The sequence below is a fragment of the Mesoplodon densirostris genome, chromosome 9, assembly GCF_025265405.1.
Source record: "Mesoplodon densirostris isolate mMesDen1 chromosome 9, mMesDen1 primary haplotype, whole genome shotgun sequence".
NCBI classification, from domain to species: Eukaryota; Metazoa; Chordata; class Mammalia; order Artiodactyla; family Ziphiidae; genus Mesoplodon; species Mesoplodon densirostris.
This window is the reverse complement of record NC_082669.1, coordinates 73,599,425-73,617,008: the sequence shown is the minus strand read 5'-3', so window position 1 is coordinate 73,617,008 and position 17,584 is coordinate 73,599,425. Positions and strand designations below refer to the sequence as shown.

The window sequence follows — 17,584 nt, the reverse complement described above, 5'->3', positions numbered from 1 at the left end:
AAAATAAAGAAAAATCTTTAAATCCTGAACATTTATCTTGCTGGGGAAAGAAAAAAGTTTCCTTAATTCATTCCGTTCTTCTCTTCCTACCATGAATTGCTTCAGGTTTTGAAGGCTCAAATATGAAACTGGATCAGTTCTTTGGAAAGTTTCAAGATTGTGAAACTTTGAGGGAAATAGTAGAAATAGGGGCACAAGGGAAAAAAATCCATAAGCCTATGTTTCAATTTAGCAGCCCAATCTCATAGCCTAAATTAATGGTTTTCCTATATATTTCTCAAGAGTTCTTTTTTTTTTAGAATATTGTTTTTAATTAATTGAAGACACATAATTTTAAGGGTGGGAGGGGACTCTAAGATTTCAGTATAACTTTGTCAGCAAAGGAAATCTAAATTGTGGCCCAGGATATCTAGAAATCCTTCAAAAAACAGAAAGGGGGAAAATTAAATCACTTCCCTTGGGAACTCATTTTAATGCCTAGCAGCATATTGGTCAAGAATATTGTCTAAGTTACAGTTTCACCATTATTTAGATATACTCAGTAAGCTTTTAAATGATTTTTGGAGATATTGAGGGAGTTGATCCCATGTCCTTAAACCTGACCTTTCAAAGGACAAATCTAGAAAATTATTATAGCAGAAGGCCACAAAGAGATCTGTTTCTCTTGATGTCTAGATAAGTGACTTCCCACCAAAGTATGGTAATCTAAAAAAGTTTTTTACTACTCTCCCCCCTTATCTGTTTTTTGTGAGGGTGTGAGTTGAATAGTCATCTCATCTGGTTAGCCAAATAGAGTTTGTGTCTTTGAAGTGACCATGACCAGGATTAATTTACCTAAGGTTAAGTGGAATGAAAAGAACTAGAGGGCTGAGTCCAGTCCAAAGCCTAAGAAAAGACCATGTTTCAAACTGAGGAAACTAAAATAAGCTAGTAAAACTCAGAAACCATTAGACCATGGTACCTGGATGGGCCAAGTAGATATTTTATATTGGAAAATAATGCAGTATTGCAACACCAGGTAAATTGAACATTACTAGTCTTTGTATATGTATCATTCAGAGATGGTAGGAATTAAATAAGGGCTGAAATGAAGGCTCTGACATTTTATAGTCCTTTTATTTGGCTGTATTAAGATGTGGTTTTAATCAAGTAATGAAATAACCATTCCTGGGCTTCCCTGGTGGCACAGTGGTTGAGAGTCCGCCTGCTGATGCAGGGGACATGGGTTCGTGCCCCGGTTCAGGAAGATCCCACATGCCGCAGAGCGGCTGGGCCTGTGAGCCATGGCCGCTGAGCCTGCGCGTCCGGAGCCTGTGCTCCACAACGGGAGAGGCCACAACAGTGAGAGGCCCGCGTACGGCAAAAATAATAATAATAATAATAACCATTCCTGTTTTCACTCTCAACATTAAGGAAGTAATTCTGAATACTATACTTTGTGGTTAACGACACAAAAGGCAATTCCATAGGTCAATTATCTTTTGCTTAAACCAATGGCTTCCCCCAAGAACAAAGAGCAGCAAATCAAAGCAGCTAATCGCTGTTACACTCAAGAAGATTTCATTATAAAATGCAACATTGTCATTACAGTCACTTGAATGTGCCACAGTGTACAAGTAATAGATCCTAAAGAACTGGTAGGGAAGGAAGCAAATAAGAATGACCCCTATAAAAAACAGGTTTTTCAACTGGGCCCAGAACTCCTGATGGGATAGTAAGGAGTGGTGTAGAGTCCGCACCATCAACACAATGATGATGCTCTGGAGGACCAAGAGAATCACTGCAATAACTATGACAATAATGGCTATCAAATAGTTGATGACTTGCACATATGCGTGAGCAAGTTCTTTGTGGAATTTAAAACAGTGATGTTTGTCATAACCCTCATGAATTCCATACTGAGAAACAACCAGGGGCACCACAATGATAATCACCAGTAGCCACAGGGCAGTACTGGCAGCCACAGCATGCAGTTTTCTGTAGAATTCCACTTTGTCCTTGTGCTTGAAGAAGATGAGGTACCTGATGACTAGGATCACAACGTAGAACAGGAATGTGAGGTACATGTGGATGTGCAGCATGGCGCTCACAAATTTACAGAAGGGCAACCCAAATGTCCAAGTGTGCTTGATGAGGTAGGTCAAGCGAAAAGGCACTGTCAGGAGAAAAACACTGTGGACCACCACCAGGTTAATGACTGCTGTGGTGGTCACAGACCGGGTGTTCATTTTCACCAGCAGGAACAAAATGGAGATGATGCCTACCAGCCCTCCAAAGAGCACTACGAAGTAGAGCCTGGTTAAATGGGGTGACCTTATAGGGTTATTGCAGGAGGAACTATTGTGGTCAGCCATACTTCAGGAGTCACCTGGAAGAGATAAAGCACCAGTGTAACTAACAAACTTCCAGAATTTTGTTCATATTTTGTTCACATTGCACTGGCAATGTGACTCTGTCATTTATCTGTTTACATGATGTAAGCTTTATGTGCCTTAAGAATGAAGATTATTGTCATATGCATTTCTGTGTACTCTACACTGAAAACACAGTTAAGTCATTGATTCTTGACCTTTAATGGTTAAAGACCTCATCAAGAGGTCTGTATATCTACACAGTCAGAACTATTTGCATAAAACTGATTACAGACCATTTGAAGCTGATACATGGATACTATTACTGTAGCAACCACTGGGGGGAAAAAATCTTAAGATGGACAGAAAGCTGAATGGATGCATTAAATGTGCGGAATATTTTTTTTCTTTTATGTATCATTATAATTCTCTAATTCCTTCCAGCTCATCAGCAAATGATCCAAGAATATTTATGCTTAATTCCTTTAGGATACTGATGAGTTTGGCTAAAAAACTGGCTAAATCAAGGCAGCAGCAAGCAATAGGAGGGTATATCTGAATTTCTCATCACAGTTATATTATCATCTAAAAGTGAGACCTTGGCTAAGTTCTTATCATGGGCCCCACTGAGAATATAGCATGTCTCCTAATTCTCCCATTCCCCCACCTTTAAATTCATAAAAGAACCACTATCATTTTTCCTCTGGACTCCTGAAAGATCCTTTCCCTATACAGTCTTGGTCCCTTCTAATTATTATCCACATTCTAATTTATTATTTACTAATTAATAAATATAGTAAATAATAAAGATGTATTAATCTAAATACTTATTAATCTTTACTTTAATCAGGTCACCTCACTTTCTTATTTAAATTCCTTCAATGGCCTCCCATTTCTTCTAAGGTAAAAATCAAAATTCTTGCATGTTTAGAATGTTCTGAGTTGTGGCAAAATCTGATCCCTTGAGACCAGATTCAAGAAATAATCTAGAGATGAAATTGACAGGATTTGACATGAGTTGTATATTGGGAAATGAAGGGAGAAGAAGTGTCTCATTCACTCTCAGATTTCTTACTTGAACAACGGGGTGATAAGGGGTCTGTTTACTGATACCAGGGAAACTGAGGCTCAAATTTAAGGAAGAGCAGTAGTTGAATTATGCACTTCATAATTATGCACTTTGAAACACGTTTGCAATTATTCTTATTCATTTTTTAATATCTCTTCATACAATCAAACTTACCTAGCAATAAAAATGAACCAGCGTCCGGAGCCTGTGCTCCGCAACGAGAGAGGCCACAACAGGGAGAGGCCCGTGTACCACAAAAAAAAAAAAAAAAAAAAAAAAAAATGAACCAACTACTGATAAAATACTGATGAATCGAAAAAGCATTATACTAAATCATGTATTCTCAATAGGGTAATATTGTCCCCCAAGGGGGCAAACGTTTGTTCTGGAGGTGTGCAAAATCTTACTTTTACTGTATAAAATACAGATATACATATAGTACATAAACAGACAAACAGTATATCTGTGGTATTAAAATTTCATAAGAGGGAGAGAGATAATTAGGGAAATAGGTCTAAAAAGGCTCTTTAGAAGGGCAATAATAAAGTTGAGAACACTATACTAAATAAAAGATGCCAGCCACAAAAGACTACATGCCGAATGATTTCTTCTTCTAAAAAATCACAACTGATGTGACAGATCAGTGTAGCTCAGGGCCCAAGTTGCAAGGGAAGGGATTAACTTCAAAGGGGCATGGAGAATTTATGGGAGGATGGGATGTTTTATATTGTGTTGGTTACAATTGTAGTTATTTGTCAAAGCTCATTGAATTGTACACTTAAAATTGGTGAATTTTCTTGCATAAAACTTATGCCTCAATAAGACTAATTTAAAAATAATAATAACCTGGCCCCAGAGAGCCTCTACTTTCCTGGGTATGGAATAGAATTTCCATGCAGCCGACCTTAAAGCTTGCCTCATGTTATACTGGTTCTGTGTGATGTGTAATCTCTGTACTTGCCTTTTATTTTTCTCTGTAGAAAAGTAGTTCCATCAGGTAAATGTGAAATTATACCGTGTTCATATCTGAATCAAGGATGAACGTGCCACCATAAGTCCTGCTCATCATTTTTTCAGCTATTTACCTAGAAGAACCAGCTTCTAAAAGAAGAAGAAAATATGATCAGTTGCATATCATCTGTCTCAAGTCCTTCTTCCTTATCACCAACTGCCATGGTCTCTCTCTTTCAGATATAAGAAGCTCATGTTAAATCTCTTCTATGTACCAGGTACTACATGAGATGCTTGCCTGAACATAGTCTCATTTGACCCTCAAAGCAGTCCTGTGTGTTGTATATGTATCACTATACTGATTTTCAAATGAAGAAACTGAGCCCCAGTCTGGATATCATTTGCCAAGTTCTCCAAAGTCTCTCTCTCACACACACACAGACACACGCACGCACACATGCACGCACACACACTCCTTATTGTAAGTCATGGAGAAGCACATTGTGCATCTCCTAAGCCCAAGCTTCTACATATTGATATAAGAAGGGGGGAGGCCATGAAGAAATTTGGTTCTACTCACATAGCTGTATGCCAGTATATCTTAAAAGCTGCTTTTCCTTCTTTTTTTTTTTTTTGGCCGTGCCATGTGGCATGTGGGATCCCAGTTTCCCCAATCAGGGATCAAACCTGTGCCCCCTGCACTGGAATCACTGGACCACCAGGGAAGTCCCTGTTCTTCCTTCCTTTTGGATTTCTTATTTTCTTATTCCCTTTACTTAGCTTACAGCAGATCCCATAAGTTAGCTCATTCAACGTCCATTCTAACCTTTTCTGGTCTGCCAGAAAATTTCTGTACAGATTTTTTGCAGTTATAGTGGTTGTATGTGACCTAGTTTCTGCTAGTTTGTTGCACTACTGCAAAAATTGGAGGCAAAGTGAAGGATATCAATGTGTAGAGAATTTAGATCATTTGGCAAGACAGTAGTAGAAATGTCTGGTTGCTCTGGGACAGCAATGGCACAGGTCTCCAGAACTATACATCATGGATTTCAGGAAGCAATAGTTAGTCAGTGATGTTTCTCCTATTAATCCCATGGTAGTATTGAATATTTTTCTCTACATGGAGCATGTCTTTGTAGCAGCCAAGCCTGGTTCCCAGACATTCCATGATATTCTGTAAACTGTTACCTTCTAATAAACACCTTCTGTTTAAACCAGCTAAAGTGGGTTCTAGTGTCTGCAATTAACAACCCTGATATACCCGGTTAATTCCTATGATCTTTTAAGAATCAACTGAGGCATCATTTCTCCCAGGAATCCTTTCCTAATATGCATTCTCAATTCAGATTGGATGTCCTTCCTCTTTTGTCCCATGGAATACACCAACCATGCTTAGCTCTATTATGGCACTTATCACACAGGCCATAATTCAGTTCTGCCTTCCAAACAAGACTGAGCAAGGAAGAATCGAGTTTTCCTTTGTATTCATAGAATCTAATGAAGTTATTTAAATTAATGTAAATATTGTTATTGAAAACTAAGATACTTATAGTAGAGTGCCCCAATATAAGTATACATTTCAATGAATTTTAACATAATAAACATACCCTCACTGAAGGTAATCACTATCCTGACAACTAAAACCACATAGTAGGTTTGTCTACTTTGAATTTTATGCAAACTCAGTGTCGTTTTTTTGTGTGTATCTAGTTTAATTCACTCAACAGTATGCTTTAAGATTCATTCATGTGTATGGTTTTATCTTACTTAGTATATTGTGTCATTGTATGAATATTTCACAATTTATCCAATCTATTGTTGATGGATAATAGTGTTATTTCCACTTATAGGGCTATTATAAATAACGCTATAAACCATAAGCAAAACAAAAAGACAGCCCACAGAATGGGAGAAAATATTTGTAAACAATGTGACCCACAAGGGATTAATCTCCAAAATATACAAACAGCACATGCAACTCAATATCAAAAAGACAAACAACCCAATCAAAAAATGGGCAGAAGATCTAAATAGACATTTCTCCAAAGAAGACATACAGTTGGCCCAAAAGCACATGAAAAGATGCTCAGCATCACTAATTATTAGAGAAATGCAAATCAAAGCTACAATGAGCTATCACCTCACACCAGTCAGAATGGCTATCATGAAAAAGTCTACAGTCATACTAAATACTGGAGAGGGTGTGGAGAAAAGGGAACCCTCCTACACTGTTGGTGGGAATGTAAATTGGTACAGCCACTATGGAGAACAATATGGAGGTTCTTTAAAAAACTAAAAATAGGGGCTTCCCTGGTGGCACAGCGGTTGAGAATCTGCCTGCCAATGCCGTGGAAACGGGTTCGAGCCCTGGTCTGGGAAGATCCCACATGCCGTGGAGCAACCAAGCCCGTGCACCACAGCTACTGAACCTGTGCATCTGGGGTCTGTGCTCCGCAACAGTGAGAGGCCTGTGCACCACGATGAAGAGTGGCCCCCACTCGCTGCAACTAGAGAAAGCCCTCACACGGAAACGAAGATCCAACACAGCCAAAAATAAATAAATTTATTTATTTTTAAAAAAACTAAAAATGGAACTACCATACGACCCAGCAATCCCACTCCTGGGCATAGATCCAGAGAAAACCATACTTCAAAAAGACACATGCACCCCAATGTTCATTGCAGCACTATTTACAATAGCCAAGACGTGGAAGTAACCTAAATGTTCATCGACAGATGAATGGATAAAGAAGATGTGGTACATATATACAATGGAATATTATCAGCCATAAAAAGAGTGAATTAATGCCATTTGCAGCAACATGGATGGACCTAGAAATTATCATACTAAGTGAAGTAAGTCAGATAGAGAAAGACAGATGTCATAAGATTTCACTTATATACGAAATCTAAAAAGCGAACTTATTTACAAAACAGAAACAGACTCACAGACTTAGAAAACAAACTTATGGTTACCAAAGGGGAAAGGATAAATTAGGAGTTTGGGATTAACATATACACACTACTATATAAAAAATAGATAATCAACAAAGACCTACTCTATAGCACAGGGATTTCTACTCAATACTCTGTAATAACCTATATGGGAAAAGAATCTGAAAAAAGAGTAACTATATGTATATGTATAACTAAATCACTTTGCTGTGCACCCAAAACTAACACAACATTGTAAATCAACTGTACTCCAATATAAAATAAAAATGAGGGCTTCCCTGGTGGCGCAGTGGTTGAGAGTCCGCCTGCCGATGCAAGGGACACAGGTTCGTGCCCCGGTCCAGGAAGATCCCACATGCCGTGGAGCGGCTGGACCTGTGAGCCATGGCCGCTAAGCCTGTGCGTCCGGAGCCTGTGCTCCGCAACGGGAAAGGCCACAGCAGTGAGAAGCCCGCGTACCGCAAAAAAAAAAAAAAAAAATCCCTGGTAAATAAAAATGAAAAAAAAATAATGCTACTCTGAACATTTTTTTAAATTAATTAATTTATCTTTGGCTGCATTGGGTCTTCATTGCTGTGCTCGGGCTTTCTCTAGTTGCAGCAAGTGGAGGGTACTCTTTGATGTGGTGCACGGGCTTCTCAGTTTGGTGGCTTCTCTTGTTGCAGAGCATGGGCTCTAGGTGCCTGGGCTTCAGTAGTTGCAGCACGCGGGCTCAGTAGTTGTAGCTCTCAGGCTCTAGAGTGCAGGCTCAGTAGTTGTGGCACACGGGCTTAGTTGCTCCTTGGCATGTGGGATCTTCTCGGCCCAGAGATTGAACCCATGTCCCCTGAATTGGCAGGCGGATTCTTAACCACTGCGCCACCAGGGAAGCCCTGAACATTCTTATAATATCTTTTGTGAAAATAAGCATTTCTGTTGGGAATTTACGTAAATGTGAAATTGATGGATTGTAGGATATGTATATGTTCAGTTTCAGTGAAAACCGCAGTTTCTGAAATAAATTCCCACTAACAGTAGATGAGAGTTTCAGTTGTTCCACAACCTAGAGAACATTCAGAATTTTCTGTCCTTTTTGTTTTTGCCATTGTAGTTGATATAGTTGTATTGCATTGTGGTTTTAATCTGCATTTACCTAATGAATAATAAATATGAGCACATTCATATGTATCTGTTGGACACTTGCATATCCTGTTTTGTGAAGTGCCTTTTGAAAGTCTTTCACCATATTTCTATTTGGTTGTCTGCCTTTTTCTTATTGATCAGTAGTAGTTCTTTATGTAGACTAGATATTACTCCTTTGCTGGAGATATGTATTGTAAATATCTTCTCCCACTTTCCTTTCATTCCTTAATTGGTATCTTTTGATGAACAGAGCATCTAATTTTTGGTATTACCAATTTGTCAAATTTTCCTTCAGTCAGCACTTTCATGTTCTTTTAAGGAATCTGCCTACTCAAAAGTATTAAAGATAGTGTACTGTGTTTTCTTCTGTTTAACTTTCTTTTTTTAATTTTTAGATATACGATTCATCTAGAATTGATTTTTTAAATATAAAGTAAGGTAGGAGACCATGATTATTTTTTCCATATAGATAACCAATTGACATGGAATTGGAAATACCATCCTCACCCGCACTAAACTGTGTCATAAATTAAGTGACCACATATGGGTCAATTTAGCCCATTTTTAGGTCTCCAGGATGTTCCACTGGTTTATTGATCTATACATGTGTGAATACCACACTAAATCACTATTGCAGTATAGTAAGTTTTCATATCAGGTAGTGCAATTTTTTTAGCTTTCTTTTCCTTAAGATCACCTGAGCTATACTTGACCTTCTGCATTTCCATATAAGTTCTGGAATCTGCTTAGAAAAACGTCTGGTGTTTTTAATGGATTTTCATTAAAATTGTAGATACTGATAACTTCACATAGATAGTAATAGCTTTTCAATATGCCTTCTAATCACTGAACATAATATATCCCTCCATGTTCTTTTTTTCTAATTTTTTAATTATATATTTTTGAATTTTATTTATTTTTTCATTCAGCAGGTTATTAGTTATCCATTTTATACATATTAGTGTATATATGTCAATCCCAATCTCCCAGTTCATCCCACCACCACCCCACCACCATTTTCCCCCCTTGGTGTCCATACGCTTGTTCTCTACATCTGTGTCTCACTTTCTGCCCTGCAAACTGGTTCATCTGTACCATTTTTCTAGGTTCCACATATATGCATTAATACACGATATTTGTTTTTCTCTTTCTGACTTACTTCACTCTATATGACAGTCTCTAGATCCATCCACTCTGCAAATGACCCAATTTTGTTCCTTTTTACGGCTGAGTAATATTCCATTGTATATATGTACCACATCTTCTTTATCCATTCGTCTGTCAATGGGCATTTAGGTTGCTTCCATGACCTGGCTATTGTAAATAGTGGCTGTATCAGTTTACATTCCCAGCAACAGTGTTAGGGGGTTCCCTTCTCTCCACACCCTCTCCAGCATTTGTTGTTTGTAGATTTTCTGATGATGCCCATTCTAACTGGTGTGAGGTGATACCTCATTGTAGTTTTGATTTGCATTTCTCTAATAATTAGGGATGTTGAGCAGCTTTTCATGTGCTTCTTGGCCATCTGTATGTCCTCTTTGGAGAAATGTCTATTTAGGTTGTCTGCCCATTTTTGGATTGGGTTGTTTGTTTTTTTAATATCGAGCTGCGTGAGCTGTTTATATATTTTGGAGACTAATCCTTTGTCCATTGATTTGTTTGCAAATATTTTCTCCCATTCTGAGGGTTGTCCTTTCATCTTGTTTATGGTTTCCTTTGCCGTGCAAAAGCTTTTAAGTTTCATTAGGTCCCATTTGTTTATTTTTGTTTTTATTTCCATTACTCTAGAAGGTGGATCATAAAAGATCTTGCTGTGAATTATGTCACAGAATGTTCTTCCTATGTTTTCCTCTAAGAGTTTTATGGTGTCCAGTCTTACATTTAGGTCTCGAATCCGTTTTGAGTTTATTTTTGTGTATGGTGTTAGGGAGTGTTCTAATTTCATTTTTTACATGTAGCTGTCCAGTTTTCCCAGCACCACTTATTGAAGAGACTCTTTTCTCCATTTTATATCCTTGCCTCCTTTGTCATAGATTAGTTGACCATAGGTGTGTGGGTTTATCTCTGGGCTTTCTATCCTGTTCCATTGATGTATTTTTCTGATGGTCTCCTTTCCTCTGCAGAAGCTTTTTAGTGTAATATAACCCCACTTGTCTGTTTTTGCTTTTGTTGCCTATGCTTTTGATGTCACATCCAAGAATTCATTTCCAAGGCCAATGTCAAGAGGTTTTTCCCCTGTTTTCTTCTAGGAGTTTTGTGGTTTCAGCTTTACAATTAAGTCTTTAATCCATTTTTTTTAATCCATTTTGAGTTAACTTTTGTGTGTAGTGTAAGATGAGACTCCAATTTCATTCTTTTGCCTCCAGTTTTCCCAAGACCATTTATTAAAGAGACTACCCTTTCCTCATTGTGTATCCTTGTCAAAGATCAGTTAACATATATGCATGGGTTTATTTCTAGGTTCTCTATTCTGTTCCATTGGTCTATGTGTCTGTTTATATGCCAATGCCATACAATTTGCATTACTTTGTAATGTATTTTGTAATACAGCTTTGTATGGTAGCTTTGTAATATGTTTTGAAATCAGAAAGTGTGATGGCTCCAGCTTTGTTCTTCTTGCTCAAAATTGCTTGGGTACTCAGAGTCTTTTGTTGTTCCACATGAGTTTTAGGATTTTTTTCTCTCTGTAAAAAATGTCCTTGAGATTTTGACAGGGATTATATTAAATCTGCAGATCACTTATGCTAGTATGGATTACTATGAGTAGTAATTATAACAATATTAATTCTTTCAATCCATGAATACAAAGTATTTCCACTTATTTCTGTGTTTTAATTTCTTTCATCAGTGTTTTATAGTTTTCAGTGTACAGGTTTTTTACCTCCTTAGTTAAGTTTATTCCTGAGTGTTTTATTCTATTTTATTCTCCTATTGTTAATGGGTTTGTTTCCTTAATTTCTGTTTCAGATAGTTTATCATTAGCTTATAGAAATGCAACTGATTTTTATATGTTGATTTTGTATAGTGCAACTTTAATGAATTCATTGATTAGTTCTAACAGGTTTTTTGTAGAGTCTTTAAGGTTTTCTACATATTAGATAACATTATCTGCAAATAGATATAATTTTACTTCTTTCTTTCCAATTTGGATGCTTTTTATTTCTTTTTCTTTCTCTTTTTCTTTCTTTTTAATTGCTGTTTTAATTTCTTTTTAATTTCAGTTCCGTGATGAATAGAAACAGCAAGAATGGCCGTCCTTGCCTTGTTCCAGATCTTAGAGGAAAAGATTTCAGTTTTTCACCATTGATTCTGATGTTAACTATGGATTTTTCACATATGGCATTTATTGTGTTGAGGTAAGTTCCCTCTACACATAATTTTTTGAGAGCTTTTATCATGAAACGGTGTTGAATTTTATCAAATGCTTTTTCTGAGTCTATTTACATGATTATGTGACTTCTATCATTCATTCTGTTAATGAGGTGTATCACATTGATTGGTTTATGTATATTGAACCATTCTTGCATACAGGGATAAGTTTCACTTGGTCATGATGTATGATTTTTTTAATGTGCCATTGAATTTGGTTTATTAATATTTTGTCAAGGATTTTTGCATACATGTTCATCAGGGTTATTGTGCAGACTCCCAGATGGTCTGCCTTAAATCCCAGCTGCTGCATTCTGCCTTATCTTTTGGCTAAGCTGTGCCATGCACTCTCTCAGCCTGCCTGCAGGGGGCACACTCTCACTCACATCACTTCCAAGGAAACCATCTCCACTGGGGCCTAGGTAACACAATGAGAAAAGAGAGATTAAAAGGCTCTTTCTTCCTAGAGGGTGTTCCTTTTTTATAAACTCTCTTCCTCTTTGCCTCCTTCTACATGGCACTTCTCTTTTTTGTTCTCTTGAAGACTGCTCCATTCCACACAATTGTCCTCCTCCACCAAGATGGCTCATCAGCTTTTGAAAGCCAAACAGAACTAGAATGGAGCCTAGAGGAAGAAGACAATGAAGCAGTAAAGGCTTTTGAGAGTCATAGGTAGTAAGGGAGATCAGATAGGGATTTGGGCCCAATTTCTTCCCGGGGGGAGAAAAAAATGTGTGTCCAAGAAGTATTCCTCTGCATGTGGGATATGACTCCAGTGATTAATAGAAAATTTTAATTAGTTGGCATAAAAATTTTATTTCTCCTCTCCTTCATTCTTTCTCAGAGAAGCACTTAATTCTACTACATACATGACTTGCTTGTAGCCATGACTGTGTATGTCCAATACCACACTATCAGTCACTTTCCCACCTGTGTAGGGACAGGGCATTGCAGCATGTTCACAACATCCTGATACTTGAGAAGAGATGGGAACATGGATGTATAGCATTATTTTATCAATATTACCTTAGACAATTATATTCTCCAAATTGAAGTTGAAACTTTGAAATCTGAAGACAATTCTCATTTGAGTTATGAGCAATGTCATATTCTTCTTACTGTCAAATTTCTTTATACAGTGGTTTACTTCAGTGACAATAGCAACATCAATTCAACCAAAGTAAATGGATTTCTTTGAACCTAGATGGTTAAATGTTTCCTAACCTATTACTTTATGTGTTAGAGTTGGACACCCACAAAGAATAGGGGATATCTCAAGTTTTTGCACAAAATTGGAATTTCAAAGCTTAAAAATCTTGGAAAGAAATACCTTCATTTCAAAAACTTTGAACCACACAAAAATAGTAAATGCCATTCAGAAATGCTTCCAGTGCGTCACTGTAGAATAATAGCTTGCTAATGAGAACAGTCCTACCCTGGAAAAACCGAGAGGATGTCTGAGAGAAGCAGTAAGCTGTGTGACAGATGGGCCTGGGAGACAAACACCACAGGCAGGACCTGGGGACCTGAAACAATTGAGCCACCACCCACAGTCATAGCGCTCAAGGGCAAGCTCAGTTGAGGGCTTTGACATGTGTTATATAGAACTTGACAAGTGAGGTTCAGTAAACACTTGCAGATAATATATACTCTCTTATTAAACGAGAAGTTCTCTTTCTTCCCCTGGATGTCAAGTTTAGATGCTATGTGTTTGAATTTTTTAATATTCAGGCTCAGGTTTGGAAATTCACCCTGTGCTTTGGGACAAAGACATTTTGAAGAGGAAAAAGCCTGAAACTTAGAAGACACCTGGATCGAATGTTTGAGACACACTAGTTATTATTATTTAAAGACTCCACCTCACACCCAATTTTTGTAGAAAAAAATAATGTGAGCACTAGCCCAATATTTACTGCATGGTAAGTGGCTAGTATATCTGTAGTGATTGAATGAGTTAGTGAAAGAAAAAGAGAGAAATCAAGAAAAAGGGGGATGGAAAGATAGAGAAGGGAGAGGAAAAAAGAAAAGAATAAGGAGAAGAAGAGAGAAAGGGAGAAGAAGAAGGAAGAAGAGGAAGACAGGCTCTAAGGTTCCCAGCCAGCCATGCTGTCATCACTTGCAGGCCTTGAGCTGCCTAATATCTTCCTGGCATCAAAGTCTTTCTACCTGGAAATAATACAAATATATTTATTTACCCACTTGATTGTCTAATATAATATGAACTTTTTGCAAAAGAGTGCAGCTGACCTCTGTAAGACCTGAAAGTAAGGGCTGTAGTTTCTGCTTCCAGGGAGATGATCCATTATGAATACAAGGAGCCAGGGAACTTTTTATTTTATTTATTTATTTATTTATTTATTTATTTATTTATTTATTTTTATTTTAAAATTTTATTTTATTTATCTTTTTATACAGGTTCTTATTAGTCATCAATTTTATACACACCAGTGTATACATGTCAATCCCAATCTCCCAATTCATCCCACCACCACACCACCCCCCGCCGCTTTCCCCATTTGGTGTCCATACGTTTGTTCTCTACATCTGTGTCTCACTTTCTGCCCTGCACACCGGTTCATCTGTACCATTTTTCTAGGTTCCACATAAATGCGTTAATATACGATATTTGTTTTTCTCTTTCTAACTTCCTTCACTCTGTATGACAGTCTCTAGATCCATCAACGTCTCAACAAATGACCCAATTTCGTTCCTTTTTATAGCTGAGTAATATTCCATTGTATATATGTACCACATCTTCTGTATCCATTCGACTGTCAATGGGCATTTAGGTTGCTTCCGTGACCTGGCTATTGTAAATAGTGCTGCAATGAACATTGGGGTGAATGTGTCTTTTTGAATTATGGTTTTCTCTGGGTATATGCCCAGTAGTGGAATTGCTGGGTCATGTGATAATTCTAGTTTTAGTTTTTTAAGGAACTTCCATACTGTTCTCCATAGTGGCTGTACCAATTTACATTCCAACCAACAGTGCAAGAGGGTTCCCTTTTCTCCACACCATCTCCAGCATTTGTTGTTTGTAGATTTTCTGATGATGCCCATTCTAACTGGTGTGAGGTGATACCTCACTGTAGTTTTGATTTGCATTTCTCTAATAATTAGGGATGTTGAGCAGCTTTTCATGTGCTTCTTGGCCATCTGTATGTCCTCTTTGGAGAAATGTCTATTTAGGTTGTCTGCCCATTTTTGGATTGGGTTGTTTGTTTCCTTAATATTGAGCTGCATGAGCTGTTTATATATTTTGGAGATTAATCCTTTGTCTGATGATTCATTTGAAAATATTTTCTCCCATTCTGAGGGTTGTCTTTTCTTCTTGTTTATGGTTTCCTTTGCTGTCTGAAAGCTTTTAAGTTTCATTAGGTCCCATTTGTTTATTATTGTTTTTATTTCCATTACTCTTGGAGGTGGATCAAAAAATAGCTTGCTGTGATTAATGTCAAAGAGTGTTCTTCCTATGTTTTCCTCTAACAGTTTTATAGTGTCTGGCCTTACATTTAGGTCTCGAATCCATTTTGAGTTTATTTTTGTTTGCTGTTAGGGAGTGTTCTAATTTCATTCTTTTACATGTAGCTGTCCAGTTTTCCCAGCACCACTTATTGAAGAGACTGTCTTTTCTCCATTTTATATCCTTGCCTCCTTTGTCATAGATTAGTTGACCATAGGTGTGTGGGTTTATCCCTGGGCTTTCTATCTTGTTCCATTGTTCTGTGTTTCTGTTTTTGTGCCAGTACCATATTGTCTTGATTACTGTAGTTTTATAGTATAGTCTGATTCCTCCAGCTCCGTTTTTTTCTCTCAAGACTGCTTTGGCTATTCGGGGTCTTTTGTGTCTCCATACAAATTTTAAGATTTTTTGTTCTAGTTCTGTAAAAAATGCCATTGGTAATTTGATAGGGATTGCATTGAATCTGTAGATTGCTTTGGGTAGTATAGTCATTTTCACAATATTGATTCTTCCAATCCAGAACATTGTATATCTCTCCATCTGTTGGTATCATCTTTAATTTCTTTCTTCAGTGTCATAGTTTTCTGCATATAGGTCTTTTGTCTCCCTAGGTAGGTTTATTCCTAGGTATTTTATTCTTTTTATTGCAGTGGTAAATGGGAGTGTTGCCTTAATTTCTCTTTAAGATTTTTCATCATTAGTGTATAGGAATGCAAGAGATTTCTGTGCATTAAGTTTGTATCCTGCTACTTTACCAAATTCATTGATTAGCTCTAGTAGTTTTCTGGTGGCATCTTTAGGATTCTCTATGTATAGTATCATGTCATCTGCAAACAGTGACAGTTTTACTTCTTCTTTTCCAATTTGTATTCCTTTTATTTCCTTTTCTTCTCTGATTGCCATGGCTAGGACTTCTAAAACTAAGTTGAATAATAGTGGTGAGAGTCGACATCCTTGTCTTGTTCTTTTTCTTAGAGGAAATGCTTTCAGTTTTTCACCATTTAGAATGATGTTTGCTGTGGGTTTGTCATATATGACCTTTATTTTATTTTTATTTTTATTTTTATTTTTTTGCGGTACGTGGGCCTCTCACTGTTGTGGCCTCTCCCATTGCAGAGCACAGGCTCTGGACGCGCAGGCTCAGCCTGAGCAGCATGTGGGATCTTCCCAGACCGGGGCACGAACCCGTGTCCCCTGCATTAGCAGGTGGACTCTCAACCACTGCGCCACCAGGGAAGCCCATGACCTTTATTATGTTGAGGTAGGTTCCCTCTATGCCCACTTTGTGGAGAGTTTTTATCATAAATGGGTGTTGAATTTTGTCAAAAACTATTTCTGCATCAATTGAGATGACCATATAGTTTTTATTTTTCAATTTGTTAATATGGTGTATCACATTGATTGATTTGCGTATGTTGAAGAATCCTTGCATCCCTGGGATAAATCCCACTTGATCATGGTGTATGAACCTTTTAATGTGTTGTTGGATTCTGTTTGCTAGTATTTTGTAGAGGATTTTTGCATCTACATTCATGAGAGATATTCATCTATAATTTTCTTTTTTTGTAGTATCTTTGTCTAGTTTTGGTATCAGGATGATGGTGGCCTCATAGAATGAGTTTGGGAGTGTTCCTACCTCTGCAATTTTTTGGAAGAGTTTGAGACGGATGGGTGTTAGCTCTTCTCTAAATGTTTGATAGAATTCACCTGTGAAGCCATCTGGTCCTGGACTTTTGTTTGTTGGAAGAGTTTTTTTTTTTTTTTTTTTTTTTTTGGCGGTATGCGGGCCTCTCACTGTTGTGGCCTCCCCCGTTGCGGAGCACAGGCTCCGGACGCGCAGGCTCCGGACGCGCAGGCTCAGCGGCCATGGCTCACGGGCCCAGCCGCTCCGCGGCATATGGGATCCTCCCAGACCGGGGCACGAACCCGTATCCCCTGCATCGGCAGGCGGACTCTCAACCACTTGCGCCACCAGGGAGGCCCTGGAAGAGTTTTAATGACAGTTTCAATTTCATTACTTGTGATTGGTCTGTTCATATTTTCTATTTCTTGCTGGTTCAGCCTTGGAAGATTATTATACCTTTCTAAGAATTTGTCCATTTCTTCCAGGTTGTCCATTTTATTGGCACAGAGTTGCTTGTAGTAGTCTCTTAGGATGCTTTGTATTTCTGCAGTGTCTGTTGTAACTTCTCCTTTTTTATTTCTAATTTTATTGACTTGAGTCATCTCTCTCTTTTCCTTGGTGATTTTGACTAATGGTTTATCAATTTTGTTTATCTTCTCAAAGAACCAGCTTTCAGTTTT

General features: G+C 37.7%; 1 protein-coding gene across 1 annotated transcript; it reads right to left on the bottom strand.

Moving 5' to 3' along the window:
- Nucleotides 1–1,442: 1,442 nt before the first annotated feature.
- Nucleotides 1,443–2,354, bottom strand: GPR141 (G protein-coupled receptor 141). The gene has a single exon (XM_060107498.1). The coding sequence runs from the start codon at nt 2,352–2,354 to the stop codon at nt 1,443–1,445; it is 912 nt and encodes a 303-aa protein (XP_059963481.1).
- Between the last annotated feature and the right edge of the window lie 15,230 nt (nt 2,355–17,584).

Coding starts and splice junctions, on each gene's coding strand:
- GPR141 (XM_060107498.1), bottom strand. CDS start 2,354: ATGGCTGACCACAATAGTTCCTCCTGCAATAACCCTATAAGGTCACCC.